We start from the raw sequence: 15184 nt of genomic DNA, 5'->3' as shown, positions 1-15184 counted from the left end.
TCTGGAGGCTGCTTGCTGTCTGCAGATCGTATGAGTGAGCCTTAAAAAGAGGGGGACCTCCATTCATGTTACAGGTCTGCACCCTTGTTTGACAGACAAATCTCAATTGCTCTATGCAGGAGTGAGAGGAGACAGTCCGTGGATATTTCCAGAGTTTATATATGTATTTTCCATCTTGTATGCTTGTTCATACAGATTTCTTTCGAAGTTGCATTGTATAAACAATATAATGCTATATAATGCATTTAAGGTTCACCTATTCTTTAAGGTGAGTCTTTCATTATGTTACTTTGTGCAGCCATTTCTCGGTCTTTTAAGTACCATCATTGTGTGCAATATGAGTTTAGTCAAAAGAAACATGCCGTATTTCAAGCAGCTGCTTTTTACAGTTCTTGGGTTGCAAGCTCATACTCAGAACCACAACAACGTATCAATATACAATTTAAAGTAATTTTGTGGTCTTTTGGATCATTCCTCTCTGAATTCAAAAGACTTTTTGGTATATATACAAGTTAGAAACATGTAAGCATCAAGATACACGTACAGCTTAAAGAGGTTGGAACATTGTAGTTATGCAGTGCTTTAATATTAAACATGAGGGGGAAAAATACTGTTGTAGTCATAGTTAAAACTGTTTCCTTAAAAAATAAACAATAGAAAGCAAACTGTCATCCAGAATTTCTCTTCTGCAAATGAGCATTACTTAATCATAATTCCTTTAAAAATGAACTTCATTTTGCCTACGAGAACAAACAGAAATGAAACCACCTACTGAGAAATTCTATTTTGCTAATTTTTATCTATTCTAATGCAAATAGTGGTTTTAATCCCCTTAATTCATCCATCATGCATGACAGGTCAGCCAGCCCGTTGTCTGTGTATTTGAAGGATTCCTGTCCAAATCAGACTTTTTGTCAGTAGTGCTGGGCAAAAATCTTCCTGTTTCTGAGCTTATGTCACTGAAAAATTGCGGCTACCTTGGGAAGCAAGGCAGTAATTACATATGCATGTGGAAGTTGTACAGGGTCTTCACAGATAGGTTATTAAGAGTTCCTATCATAGCAGGGGAAAAAAAAAAAAAGAATGTCAGATTAAGGACATCTAGGTTTTTATGTAATCTACTAAACATCTGTAGCTGATCCAGATAGATGGCAAAGGTCAAGTCTGGATATTTTTTTTCGTGTGGGGATTTCTTTGTCAAGAAACAGCCTAAAATTGCTGTTTGTTTTGAAATGCATTTTTGATTGCAGTAAAATACAGTTTACAGCAAGTAGAAAATAATATAAAGGAGCAAAATATTTCCATGTATTTTTGTAGCATTTTAATTAAACAAGGCTTAGAGTAAATTATAAAACCTTCTTTTGTTGAGACAACTGACACTGACAAAATATTAATTAATGAATATTCAGAGAGATCTCTGGATCACTCTTCTTTCTCTTTGAAATATGGTTTGCCTGTGTTTTGAAAAACTCCGAAGCAGAAAATTAATAAACATAGCTTTTATGGAATATTTCCCAGTGTGAAGACCTGCCAAACAGAATCCAATGCATTGCATTAGTGTCAGGAAAGAGTTTTGAACCAGATGTGTATATGGGTCACTTTTGTTGTTTTGTTTAAAACCGAGGCTGAGATAAAACCAAAAAGTTAGGACTCAACATGACAAGAGTATCATTCCATGCTACCATTAGGTCATTTCCCTTTTGCTGTATAATTTAAGTTGTGGTATTGCTTCAATCTGGGATCCTTTTGTTGTTGTTGTTTTTAATACAATGCACAAAAAGTTCTTTTCTTTGGGAGTATCATTATGATATAACTTCAATGACTCATTGTAATTGTTAGCTCATTAGCATCCAGAAGGATTATTTTGGTTATTTTCTCTCTTGGATCTTTTCTTTTCCCTATCCTCTTGGGCAACCTGGTTACAGTACACTTTGCAAGCAGTTAATTTGTGTATAATCATACTTAAGTAGCTTATTGTAATCTGGTGCGTGCGTGTGTGTCTCCATGCACACCCACCACTCAGGCAGCCCTGGTAACCCCTTTTTGGAACCCAAGGTCTTTGTCTCATCCCAGTCCAGTCCGGAGATGACCACTTTCCTTTGTGGTCCCTATCCAAATGGAGAGCCAGAGCCTTCAAGTGGGAAGGTCTCAGTGCAGGAGTTCAGCAATGAGCTCAAGCAGGTAACAGGTGCTTGGTCAGTTTTCATTGGCCCCAGCCCCACTCCTGCAGCCCTGGGGGACCATGGGGACCTGCCTGTGTCCTCAGCTCTCCAGCAAGTGCCCATGCAGAGAGGTAGAAGCCAGTGTTTGATGTGGGTCTGGGGCCAAAGGTTTTTGCTGCAAACCAAGAGAGACGCAGCTCCCATTCTCTCCCCCAGGGCCAGAGGAGCTGACTCCTGCCTTACATTCCCATTATTGAAGGCTGTCTAAACTGAGAGGTCCCACAGATCTGCAGATTTGGGCTAGTGAATGGTAAATTCCCTAAAAAGGTCTCTCATCTTTACTTTGAGGCATTGCATATACTTACACTGCTGCTTAAAGGGAAAAAAAAAAAGCAGAAGGGAATCAAGGAATGGTTTGCATTGGCTCATTTGGCAATTAAAAATACATAAGTGAAAGAATTGCTGTGAACTTGCCCAAAGGGCTATAATAAATAACATCCTGCATAACTAGTACATAAATGTGCCTTATGGTTTTGAATGAAATGACTGTGTTTGTTTTTAGGGTTGTTGGTTGTTGCTTTTTTTTCAGAAATGTAACAGTTGGAATACAAATAGGCTTATGTTTCTGTAATTGTGGTAAACATATTTTAAAGATTGCTGTTTGATTAACTGTAAATATTACCAGTTCGGAGGTTAAATACTGTTGTTGAAGTCACTCAGGGAAATCCAGCAGAAGTGTAAATATGGCAGAAAAAGCTAAACAATATGGCAAAGGAATATTTGCTGACTTAAGAGTGCAGGATCAACACCAATATTTTTCCAGTGATGCTAAACCTCTTGTAACTGCTAAATTGGATTTGTAGTTGAATGAAGTATCAGCTGCTGTGGGACAAGCCCATAAAGGCAGGACGGCTGGCCTTTTGTAGGCAGGGTTTAAAGGACGATTGATATGTTTTAGCACTTTTGGGATTATTGTGATTAGGAGGAAGCCATTCTGAGTGATAGAGAAAAGGGTGTAAAAAACACAGTCCACAGCTGGTAAGCAGCATGTGTTTGCTATAAGGAGAGGTCACGACTAGTTGATCCTGCTGCTTCTGGCATTGATTGACAGTAAAGAAAACTTGATATTATGAAGCAGACCCTTCTTTTTTCTTCTCCTTTTTTTTTTTCCTTAAATAAATGGTGTGTCTGTTGTGTAAAGCTGAAGTATTTTCAAAATCTGGAATACTCACAGGTTGCAAGCTAAAATGTTCAGAGACAGCTGCAAACATGAGTTGTTGAAATATCTAGAAATGAGTATTCAACCCAGAGCTGTAAGAACACTAAACAGGAGTTACAGAAAATTAGCTCTGGTGTTTCGGTTTGCCTTTTTCATACGTGTTAGTCTTAACTAAACCCCCCTTTGTCGTATAGTAGAAAATTTATGCTAAGTAAGTGGAAATTTCAAGTTCACCAAACTTGTTGACTATTTATGCATCTGCTATATCTAAGATACTCAGCAAGGAATAATATGTGTAAAACAAATGTTACCATCAGGAAAACAGTTTAATCATTTTATTTTTATTAAACACCTGCCCCAGAAAACGTGCAGGCTATTTCATCTTATCTGCTCAACCCACTTGGAAATGTAGCTCATTTAGCTGATGGCTTTTTTTTTTTTTTTTTTTTTTTTAAGGAACCATCCAAAAGCTTACAAATGCACATTTAAATAGTTGAATCTCTGACTCTTTTTAGTGGGGCTGTACCTCTTTCAAAATTCGAGTTAGCATACCACACAGGAAAGAACACAAGCTTGCCAACTCCCGCTGAGCGTTTTTTCAAGCCTGTGAAAAGAATGAATTATTCAGCAGTAAGCATGCTTACAGCTGGCCATTTGGGAGCTTTGATGTGCGAATCAGGCGGTTGCATGAATGCCCTTATTGTCATGTTATGTGTACACAGTGTGTGAATTATTGAAAATAGTGAGGCCTGAGCCTCATCTGGTAGAGATTACAGTGCAGGCATGCTGGGTGAAGGTCTGTAATTGAAAATCCCCAGATGCTGTTTATTTGGCCTGTGTCACGTGGCCTTGTGCAGAAAGCTTGTCTGAACAAAATGCTGCCTGCCTGGGAAGCGCCACCCAGCCCCCTCCAAAGCCCTGGTGAAACCCAGGGTGCGGGAGACTTAAACACCTGCCCATAATATTTTTAAAAGCTTAAATTAGATTTGCCTATAACGTTTAAATAGAGGATGCCTTACTTAGGGGTTTAAACTGCTTAGCCAGTTGTTGACTTGCAGAGCTCTTTAATCTACAAGAGGCTTTTTGTTAGCCAATTTAGCTTTCAAGCGTCTTCAGAAAGCGGCACTGGCAAATTTTGGGCAAGCTCTCGCAAAGGTGGCTATTCTGCCGGCAAAATGGAGCAGGAAAGCACCAGGGCCAAGTATGGCGGCAGAGCAGCTTGGCCACACCGGGGGCCCTGCAGCCACCTCCTGATGCAGGAAAAACTCCAAATCAGCCCACTTCCCGCTGATGGCACCCGTGCATGGACCCTGTGACTAGCTGGGACGTGGATCCAGCTTGTGCTGAACAGCTGAGACAGAGGGACTTGGTGCCACTCACGGTGTGCACATGGGCTGCCCAGGCACTTGCCCCATGCGCAGCAAACTCGCCAGTGGGCTCCTAAAGGAGCCAAACTCCCACCAGCTCTCAGGTTGGGCATCCAGGCACATGGGCAGCACTTGGTGGCCAGAGGCAACTGGAGATGGAGTTTACCAAAGCTGATGAGCTTTGCCGTGGTGAAAATACAGTCACAAAGATGACCTGGGAGATGTTTTACAAGATGTTTTATAAGAAGTTCAGCATACAGGTCTGCATCCAGGCTTTGTGCTAAGCATAAGAAATACCCATTTCAAGCCACAGTCTCACAGAATTTGGAGAAATTCACCTTTATTTGAAAAAAATAGGCTTTTCTGCTTGGTCACTACTAGATTTTTTTGTTGAGTATGGAAACTGTTTAAAATTAGCTGTTCATTTTCAATTTACTAACCAAGTTAATTTTCTGTCCTTGCCTATTTTTATCACATTTGGATCGTGCTTATTACTGGGAGCCCAGGGGGAGAGGGGCAGTGGTTTAATTTGTGTTATTAATGTTCTAAATAAAGCTACCCACCCGCCACACAAGCACCTGGTGTCCCTGTGGGGCCGTGATGACCCCGCCTGTCTGCCCTGCTGCTGGCTGGGGCCTGCACCCAGAGGAGGGGTCCTGGCATGGCTGGGGCCACATCCACAGCTCACACGGGTCCCAGCAGAGCTGCATGTGGTGGCCTGGAGGCCCACTGAGGGGGTGCACTGAAGGGGGCACTTAGGAGCCTTGCAGACTTTTGTGGGGGCTGATTGTGAGCTTCTTTAAAGTGTTGTTGGAAATAGCGTTAGTGGGGGAGGTTTCCCCACATAAGGACCCTCTGTTAGAGCAACAACTGCCTCCCGGGGGGGTGGGCGGAAGCCTCCCCACTCTGCAGCTGCTTCTCCTTATTTAGGACTAGAAGACCTGAAATGTCAGTCCGCCTTGCTGCCTGTGAGGTGTCCGGGATCACTGTCCTCTTCCTCCTTCAGAGTGATGGGCACACGCTGGGGCAGACAAAGGGAGCCCAGTGGGCCCGGCCATTTCCCCAGGGGACCCAGGTGGGATTCACGCCACCTTGCCTTGTGGGCAAAGCCTGGCACTGTTTGGCAGCTAAACCCAGTTTTGCTTCCTGCCATGACTGAAAAAGATGTTCTGTTGTTTAAAATGCATCTTCCCTACCGTCAGTGCACAGAGAAAAAATATGTTTTGCAATTGCACTTGTGGTACAGAAGGGTATGACAGATAAAGCCTGAATTTAAAAGAAAAAACAAACACTAAGAGAAGCCCCTATAAAATACTACTTTTGGTCCTCTCCTGATCCTTTCAAGATCCTTGGAAAAGATTGCTGTGCTGTGAAGATGTTTCATCTGACTGGGCACCTTTCCCACACCTCTCTTTCATACCTGAACCAAAACATTCAAAGTAGGAAACTGTCATAGCAGATGACAAGAAGAAGGAGCTGAACATTTACAGTTCATAAACCTGACCTCTCCTCTTCTACCAGGCAATTTCCCAGCTAGATCTGTGACAGGGAGAGAAAGGGAGGGTGTGTATGGAAAGTATTTCCACAGCTGAGCTCTTCCTAGAAAAAAACAGATCTGTTTTTTAATGGGCATTTTTCACGCTAAAGTTTCTAGAGGCCAATTAAAGAAGTTCCTTGAACCTCTTTTGTTTCAGACAATTCTCATTGCCAAGAAAAGGAGAGTGTTTTTAGGATTATTCAGCCTTCCTTTCTGTGTCCAGTTCTGGGCTCCCCGGTACAAAAAAGACAGAGATCTCCTGGAAAGAGTCCAGCGGAGGGCCACAAAGATGATATGGGGCCTGGAGCATCTTCCCTAAGAGGAAATGCTGAGAGGGTCTGTTCAGCCTGGAGAAAAGAAGACTGAGAGGGGATCTTATCAATGTTTATAAATACCTGAAGTGTGGGAGACAGAGCAATTTGGCCAACCTCTTTTCAGTGGTTTGTGGGGACAGGACAAGGGGTAATGGCCACAAAATGGATCACAGGAAGTTCCACACCAACATGAGAAAGAACTTCTTCATGGTGAGGGTGACGGAGCACTGGAACAGGCTGCCCAGGGAGGTTGTGGAGTCTCCTCTGGAGATGTTCAAGGCCTGTCTGGACACCTACCTGGGCAACCTGCTCTAAGGAGCCTGCTTTGGCAGGGGGGTTGGACCCGATGATCTCTTGAGGTCCCTTCCAACCCCTACAATTCTGTGATTCTGTGATTCCTTTCTCTAAAATCCTCTCTGTGTCTTGGTAGGTCTGGAGATAAGATCTTTTCTGTTAGTATCTGTCAGAGCTGGTAAAGAAGAGCATCAGTGTTTGGTAGATAACGTAAAGGCTGTAAGCTTTTACTTGGGGACATCTATCTTGTATATGTCAGGCAGTGCTTATGTTTGTGTCTTATGTTTGTGTTTATGGCTTTTTGGTGGTCCAGAACAGATATTTTGTCTTTTCAGATCATTCTGGCTAAGCAGAAGATACTTATTGAGCCTAATGAGGCTTGAATATCTCCTGCTCTGGCTATGCTGGGTGCATATTTCTTTTCTGTGTTGAAAACATGGCTGTTTGCCAACTTGGCGAGGCCAGGAAGGGGACCAGTAAAACTGCTGTCTTGGACTTCCGGAGGGCTGACTTTGAGCTGCTCAGGACGCTGGTTGGCCGAGTCCCTTGGGAGGCGGTTCTGAAGGGCAGAGGAGTCCAGGAAGGCTGGGCGCTCCTCAAGAAGGAAATCTTAACGGCACAGGAGCGGTCCGTCCCCACGTGCCCAAAGACGAGCCGGCGTGGAAGAAGACCGGCCTGGCTCAACAGAGAGTTGCGGCTTGTGCTTAGCAGAAAAAAGAGGGTTTATAATCTTTGGAAAAAAGGGCGGGCCACTGAGGAGGACTACAAGGATGTAGCGAGGCTGTGCAGGGAGAAAATTAGAAAGGCCAAAGCTCATCTGGAGCTCAACCTGGCTACTGCCGTTAAAGACAACAAAAAATCCTTTTACAAATATATCAATGCGAAACGGAGGACTAAGGAGAATCTCCATCCTTTACTGGATGCGAGGGGAAACCTAGTTACTCAGGATGAGGAAAAGGCTGAGGTGCTTAATGCCGCCTTTGCCTCAGTCTTTAGCGGCAATACCGGTTGTTCTCTGGATACCCAGTGCCCTGAGATGGCGGAAGGGGATGGGGAGCAGGATGTGGCCTTCGCTATTCATGAGGAAATGGTTGGCGACCTGCTAAGGAGCTTGGATGTGCGCAAGTCGATGGGGCCGGATGGGATGCACCCGAGGGTACTGAAAGAACTGGCGGAGGAGCTGGCCGAGCCGCTTTCCATCATTTATCGGCAGTCCTGGCTATCGGGGGAGGTCCCAGTTGACTGGCGGCTAGCCAATGTGACGCCCATCTATAAGAAGGGCCGGAGGGCAGACCCGGGGAACTATAGGCCTGTCAGTTTGACCTCAGTGCCAGGAAAGCTCATGGAGCAGATTATCTTGAGGGTCATCACGCGGCACTTGCAGGGCGAGCAGGCGATCAGGCCCAGTCAGCATGGGTTTATGAAAGGCAGGTCCTGCTTGACGAACCTGATCTCCTTCTATGACCAAGTGACGCGCTTGGTGGATGAGGGAAGGGCTGTGGATGTGGTTTACCTTGACCTCAGTAAGGCTTTTGACACCGTTCCCCACAACATTCTCCTCAAGAAACTGGCTGCTCGGGGCTTGGACTGGCGTACGCTTCGCTGGGTTAGAAACCTGCTGGATAGCCGGGCCCAGAGAGTTGTGGTGAATGGAGTCAAATCTGGTTGGAGGCTGGTCACAAGTGGTGTCCCCCAGGGCTCGGTACTGGGGCCGGTCCTCTTTAATATCTTTATCGATGATCTGGATGAGGGCGTCCAGTGCACCCTCAGTAAGTTTGCAGATGACACCAAGCTAAGTGCGTGTGTCGATCTGCTCGAGGGCAGGAAGGCTCTGCAGGAGGATCTGGATAGGCTGGAGCGATGGGCTGAGGTCAACTGTATGAAGTTCAACAAGGCCAAGTGCCGGGTCCTGCACCTGGGGCGCAACAACCCCAAGCAGAGCTACAGGCTGGGAGATGAGTGGTTGGAAAGCTGCCTGGCCGAGAAGGACCTGGGAGTATTGGTTGATAGTCGGCTGAATATGAGCCAGCAGTGTGCTCAGGTGGCCAAGAAGGCCAACAGCATCCTGGCCTGTATAAGAAGCAGTGTGGCCAGCAGGTCTAGGGAGGTGATTGTCCCCCTGTACTCGGCTCTGGTGAGGCCGCACCTTGAGTACTGTGTTCAGTTTTGGGCCCCTCGCTACAGGAAGGACATGGACGTGCTCGAGCGAGTCCAGAGAAGGGCGACCAAGCTGGTGAGGGGTCTGGAGAACAAGTCTTACGAGGAGCGGCTGAGGGAGCTGGGCTTGTTCAGCCTGGAGAAGAGGAGGCTCAGGGGCGACCTTATCGCTCTCTACAGTTACCTTAAAGGAAGCTGTAGTGAGGTGGGGGTTGGTCTGTTCTCCCACGTGCCTGGTGACAGGACGAGGGGGAATGGGCGAAAGTTGCGACAGGGAAGTTTTAGGTTGGATGTTAGGAAGTACTTCTTTACCGAAAGGGTTATTAAGCATTGGAACGGGCTGCCCAGGGAGGTGGTGGAGTCGCCATCCCTGGAGGTCTTTAAAAGACGTTTAGATGTAGAGCTTAGTGATATGGTTTAGTGGAGTACTTAGTGTTAGGTCAGAGGTTGGACTCGATGATCTTGAGGTCTCTTCCAACCTAGAAATCTGTGTCTGTGTGTCTGTGTCTGTAAGGAAAACAAGGCTGTTGCCTTGGTCACTTTGCATGGTTTCTTGTAGAGCTCCTCCTCCTTGTCACATTATTCCATGCCATGTTGACTCTTCTTGAGCTGAACTCCAGCTAGACCTCACCTTAAGGGAAGACATCACATTGCAAAACCACAATCTTGTTAGTCATACCCCTGCCAGGCTGGAGAGTGGCTGGTAAAAACCCCTCTTGATTCAAGCCAGAGCACTTCATGGATGGACTGGGGCTCAACTGGAGACAGCATTTGACTGATATTTTGAATAATACAGTCTAGACTTTCAGTGCTTGGTGTTTTTATAAAACTCTTTTCCTGTTAAGTGGCTGCCTGAGATTGTGAGCTTTCTTTTAAAAACAGATTTTTTAGCTCTCTTGACTTGGAAGAATACCGTGAAGCCATGAGAAGGTTTAACTCTTCCTGCCTCAGCTGCAGCTGAGGGCTGCACAGGCCTGCCTTACCAGGTAGGGATGGCTGGAGTGACCTGTTCTGTGACCATGTATCCCAAACACGGTCAGTGCAGATTGGGGGATGGAGATGCCAACACATTCTTTACATCACCTTTTAGAGTCACCGGCCTTTCAGAGTCACCAGCTGCTGATAAGGACAACCTTAAGGGACAGTATAGAGTCATGAAAAATACCAAGCCTCTGCCAAAAGATTTTGTAAAACTCTTGCCTAAAGCTTGCTTAGTTTACGTGTCATCATGGCATGTTGTTTCCTCTTCTTTCTTGTGCTGAGGTCTCAGGCTCTCAACGTCTCCCTCAGTTCCGTTTTCCAAACTGTCTGACACTTCTCCATTGTAGAACTTTTCCATTTAATACTGATGAAGGGTAAAACAGCTTCATTTGTTCATGTCCAGCACCTGCAAGTGAATATGCAGTTGTGCCACTATGGGGTAGCTGCTGTTAGTGCATGGGAGCACAGGGGGACAACCACAGGTATGAAAATTCACTCACAGTGGACATTAGGCCTCAGAAGCAGCAGGAGCCAAACCGGTCTCATCCTAATACCTCCATGAAATAAGTGTAGTTGTTATACATTATCAGTTGTCTGTACTCAGTTGTTGGTCCTAGAAGTGCTGCTGTTCCCGCTTTTGCAGGGATTTTTTGTTAAGGGTAAAGCAGTGTTTCAATTCTCTACAGATTTGTTCTTCCTTGTTTGAAGTGAACTATTTGGATGATGATGATAATGAAAGTTTGAGAATACTGAGATACAGAAACTGAGTGTTACGCTAGTTTCACCTCATGAACATGAAGGCCATGGCTCCATGTGGAAACAGGTACTTTCCTGGCACCACGCACTGCAGGACTGCTGTCCAGGCAGAAGACAAGGTCTTTTTGTGAAACTAGGCAACTAGCTGCTCCTTTTGCATGCAGAAAACCCTCATTTGTGTGCAGAAATGTTGGTTGTTTATTAGTTTGCTCATGCAAAATTTGCCTCTTGAATTTTGTCCCGAAGAGGCCTGCTGAACAGCTAGAAGCCTCACATCACCATTACCATTGCACATTGTGGGAAGCCTGACACACAATCCAGGCAAACAAAAAGGGAATTGGAGGACACACAGCTCAGATCTGAGACATGTTGATATTTCTTATTCTAGTACCCATTTAACAAAGAAAATGTAGAAGAGACAAGAGCCATTGGATGTTATACAAAGGGTGTGAAATAAAGTTCAGAGAGGGAGACAAAAGGAAATGGGAGGAAAAAAGAAAATGACAGTCTAGTTAAACAAATTGTATTCAGTCTTCCAGTCAACAATATACCATTCAGAAGCAGGCATGCTACATGAAAACTTCATGTCAGTCCCTCACATCAGACTCTTGCGAGTTTGAGCCTCTGGCTGGTCTAATATCTTTCTGCTGTCCCCAGCTATGTACTCATCCACTTCAAAATAACTTGGTGGGTAACAAGTTATTTTCTTAGCCTTCCCATTTTCAGCTTGCTGCTAAATCAGTTGTCTCATTTTCGATGCTTCTCCCCTGTGCTGAATGCAAATAGCTTCGTAACTTAGGACTTGTTGAGCAAGTATATTTAAGTTATTACAACGCATGCAGAAGTAACATAATATGCAGTGAAAATAAACAGGGCACCACATAAAACTTTGTTATCTTGTCATGCTGACATATCCATGTCAGCAATATTTAGAAGGAAATTACTTGTAAAGAAAATGTTAGTTTGTATTAAGTAGCATAATGTATGATTGAAGAAGAGTCAAATAGCCATTTTAGAAACTTGGAATACTCTACATTTCCAAGAGAAATAGAGCTTTAAATAACAAACCACTATGTTGATCGGACCCACTGCAGCAGGAACTTCTGCACCGCAGGGTGACCACTCTTGTGCATGGTGTTAAGGGTGTGATTAATAACCTTCTGAACTGGGGCATTGATTATGGTCAGTGGAGGAGCCCAAGTGCTCCCCGTAAGATGAGCACATTTTGCTCTACAACTTTCAGAATTAAGGTTGCAGAAAAAGTTGACACAAAGCTGTAACATCAGGGTAATTGGTGCTTTGGCTCAAGTGGTACGTGTTCTTCCCGAGATCCAGGTGGGCCTGGGGTCAAACGTCACCTGGTGTAGTCAGAAGCTAAACCAGGGGAGCCCAAATATCATGTCAGCCCCCAGGGTGGGAGGGTCTCCAGCCCAAGACCAGCCTGGGCACTGGCCAAGGTGTTGCCTTTCTGCCTGTGAACAGCTGCAGGACTTCAATACCAATATTTTGATGGTGTGGTGCTGCTTGTCTCTTACCATGCATTTTTCTTTGTTTCAGGTAGGAATGAATTGATAGCCAGATACATCAAACTTAGAACAGGGAAGACACGGACCAGGAAGCAGGTAAAATAACCCAGTGGGGAAGTATGCATGTCAGTGAATGACAAAACGTGGCATTTCTGGCTGCAGTGGCTGTCTGTGCTTCAGCTCTGATGAGATGATGTGTTGACTTCACTGTTCTGATTTAATATATGCTTTTAAGACATATATTTAAAACTCCAGATTTCTGTGTTGTGCATCATTTCCTTGACAGTTGGAGGTGCATTTTTTATTAGCCTCTGTGTACATGAAGATATTATCCCCTGTATTTGGGAAAAAAAAAATCAAAAGTAAAAGTAGAAGCATAAAGCATTGTGCCTTATTTCTCTATATGGACAATTACACAATGTAATAATTATTTTGAGATGGTGAATAATGGAGCTTCTAAATGTCCAGCCAATTCACCTATATTATAAAGTTTATGATTCCTGGATATGAAAGGTAAATGAATAAAAAGTAGCAGGACTGATCCTAATCATACTCTCAGCTCATGGACAGTACTTGCTACAGGATGAAATAATAATTTTTTAAAAAATCCCCTAAGAGCCTTCAGGCTCCTGGTCTGTGACCGTGGTAAGATTTCATTCAATGAGTCAGAATAAACCTCTAACCAGTCTTAAGTCTTTTTCAGATGATTATCGCGTAACCATTAACTTATCTCATATGACTAAATCCTTTAATTTATAATATCCACGGTGATCAGCAGCCTTACAGAAGGCACACGCTCTGTGTAGTTCATGTGGTGGTTACTAAACCCTTGCGCTGTTTCAAAATGCTTCGCAAATCACAGAGTCCCCTTGCTTTCTCTAACGTGAAGTGCGAGATTCCCCTCCTCCCCATCCATGTGAGTGATGAAGGGGAAGGCAGAGGCTCGTATGCTTGCATGCTACGTGTGTTTTGTAATGCAGAGAAAGGTGACGCTGAGTCAGCACACACAAAGATGGCCTGCTGCCAATGCTCGTATTCAAAGCATTTTGAGCTGGGTGATATTTTGCCCTGAGTGGTGTCCTTTGTCAATTGGGAAGAAAACATATGTACAAGGGATGAAAAAAACCATGAGAAAAGAGAGAAACTGCAGTGCATGGAGAAGGCATAAACAAAAGATTGGCAAAGAAATCTGAAACAAAAGAGAAAAGTTGCAAGCTCTGCCCTGTTAAGCCCATGTGAACTCTGCTTGTCGGGGGCTACACTGGAGATCTTAATATTGCATCAGAAGTTGAAACGCAGACTATGTGGGCTAGATCTTTGGCCAGTATATGCTGGTAGAGCCGCAGTGAAGCCAAGAGGGTTGTGATGGTTTACATATGGTGATGTTCTGCCTCCATACTTGTATGTCCCTCTATAATTTTTCATAAATCACTTTTGACAATTGTCTAGAAAAGTTCGATTGTCATTATATCTGAGTTTCAACTGAGCAATTAAATGTTATGATTGTGCTTCCTGTATAACCTTTAACACCACTAATATCCCACTGAAAGCAAAACAAGCGAACACGTGTCAAAACTTGGTCTACGTGTTTGACTACAAAATTGCTTAGTAAGTAATAGTATAACACTGAATTACTGCAGACTGGTTCCTGAGCTGTTTCTGAAGAAGTCCCTGAAGGTGTCCTTCAGGAGCCGTGCTCATTTATGCATTATTATTTGCTTCTCTACTAAAAATACAGGCTTTTTTTTTTGTGTGTGTTTGTGTGCTATTGTCATGGGATAGACTTACAGAGGGAGGAAATGAAGCTTTGTTTCTCCTTTTCTTTTGCTTGTGTTCTTTCCCAGACAGGAATTGTAACTTAGGAAAATTGCACACCACCTGGTATGGTATGCCCTGGGACAAATAAGAATAAAAGATTTCTCTTTAGCAGTTTTTACCATCACTGCAGTTTTTAAACCTTCACACAGAGGTCTGCAGGATGCTGAGCAGTACCGAGCAATGCTGGACAGCATCATTAAACCCTCAGCATCAATATCATGGATTTCAGCATGTGCCTGAGTAAACAGAAACGTCAGTCAGGGCCCAGACCCTTCACTGCACAGGCAATAACTTCTGGCCAATAACAGATCTTGTGCAGGACTGACTTTACACACACATTTCTTATCGAAATGCAAAACATAATGATAAACCTGGACATTGCTCGAGCTGGTGCCAAGTTACTGGTCTCTGCTTACATGAGCGTTTTGCAGGTGGACTTGACGCTGAGATTGCAGAGAAAGGCAGAACAGGTTCTGGGACCTGTATTGTGTCAATATTTTACCATTTGGTCCAGAACTTGGGGCATAGCATTGGGGCCAAAACACAGCCTGAGGCTCCGTGTTGGAGCTGCAGAGCACCAGCCTAACTAACGGGTGAGACTTTTCAATGCCCTAACACCTCCAGCCTAGTGTCAAGAGGTCAGGGTGGGTGTCTGCAGCCCCGGCAGACGGGGGGAAACCCTGTGGGCTCCCTGCACCAGAATGAGGGACCCGGCTGCGGATGGGGTCAGTCCCAAAGCACGTGGGCTTCAGCCAGCTGCGAACTGTCTTCTCTCTTGTAGCTGAGTGCACAACCCGGTGGGTTCCACTTTTTTTTCCCCTTAATCAAATCACTGCAGTGATGACTTGTATTGTTAAGCCTCGGTGCTAAGAGCTTGGTATCTGGCTGGGAGTGTGGTATCTTTAACAGCAGAGCTTACTGAAGATGCAAATAACTCAATCCCCTCAGAAAAGTTTTTTATTTTTTTAAAGAGCAAAATAGATATTTTAAATTTGATTTGCTTTTTGTTTTTGTTTTGTTTTTTGTTTTTTGTTCCTATAAACCTGAACAATG

At 44.3% G+C, this 15184-nt stretch overlaps 1 protein-coding gene across 12 annotated transcripts in view; it reads left to right on the top strand.

Moving 5' to 3' along the window:
* The window catches only part of TEAD1 (TEA domain transcription factor 1), a 168425-nt gene that overhangs the window by 106604 nt on the left and 46637 nt on the right, over positions 1–15184 (top strand). For all 12 annotated transcript variants that reach the window (XM_035550317.2, XM_035550314.2, XM_035550312.2 and 9 more), the window contains one exon: positions 12345–12409. In XM_035550317.2, the coding sequence (XP_035406210.1) occupies positions 12345–12409 (65 nt within the window). The remainder of the gene's footprint in view (positions 1–12344; positions 12410–15184) is intronic.

Source organism: Cygnus atratus, chromosome 5 (genome assembly GCF_013377495.2).
Source record: "Cygnus atratus isolate AKBS03 ecotype Queensland, Australia chromosome 5, CAtr_DNAZoo_HiC_assembly, whole genome shotgun sequence".
Classification (NCBI taxonomy): Eukaryota; Metazoa; Chordata; class Aves; order Anseriformes; family Anatidae; genus Cygnus; species Cygnus atratus.
This window is presented reverse-complemented; position numbering and strand designations above follow the sequence as displayed.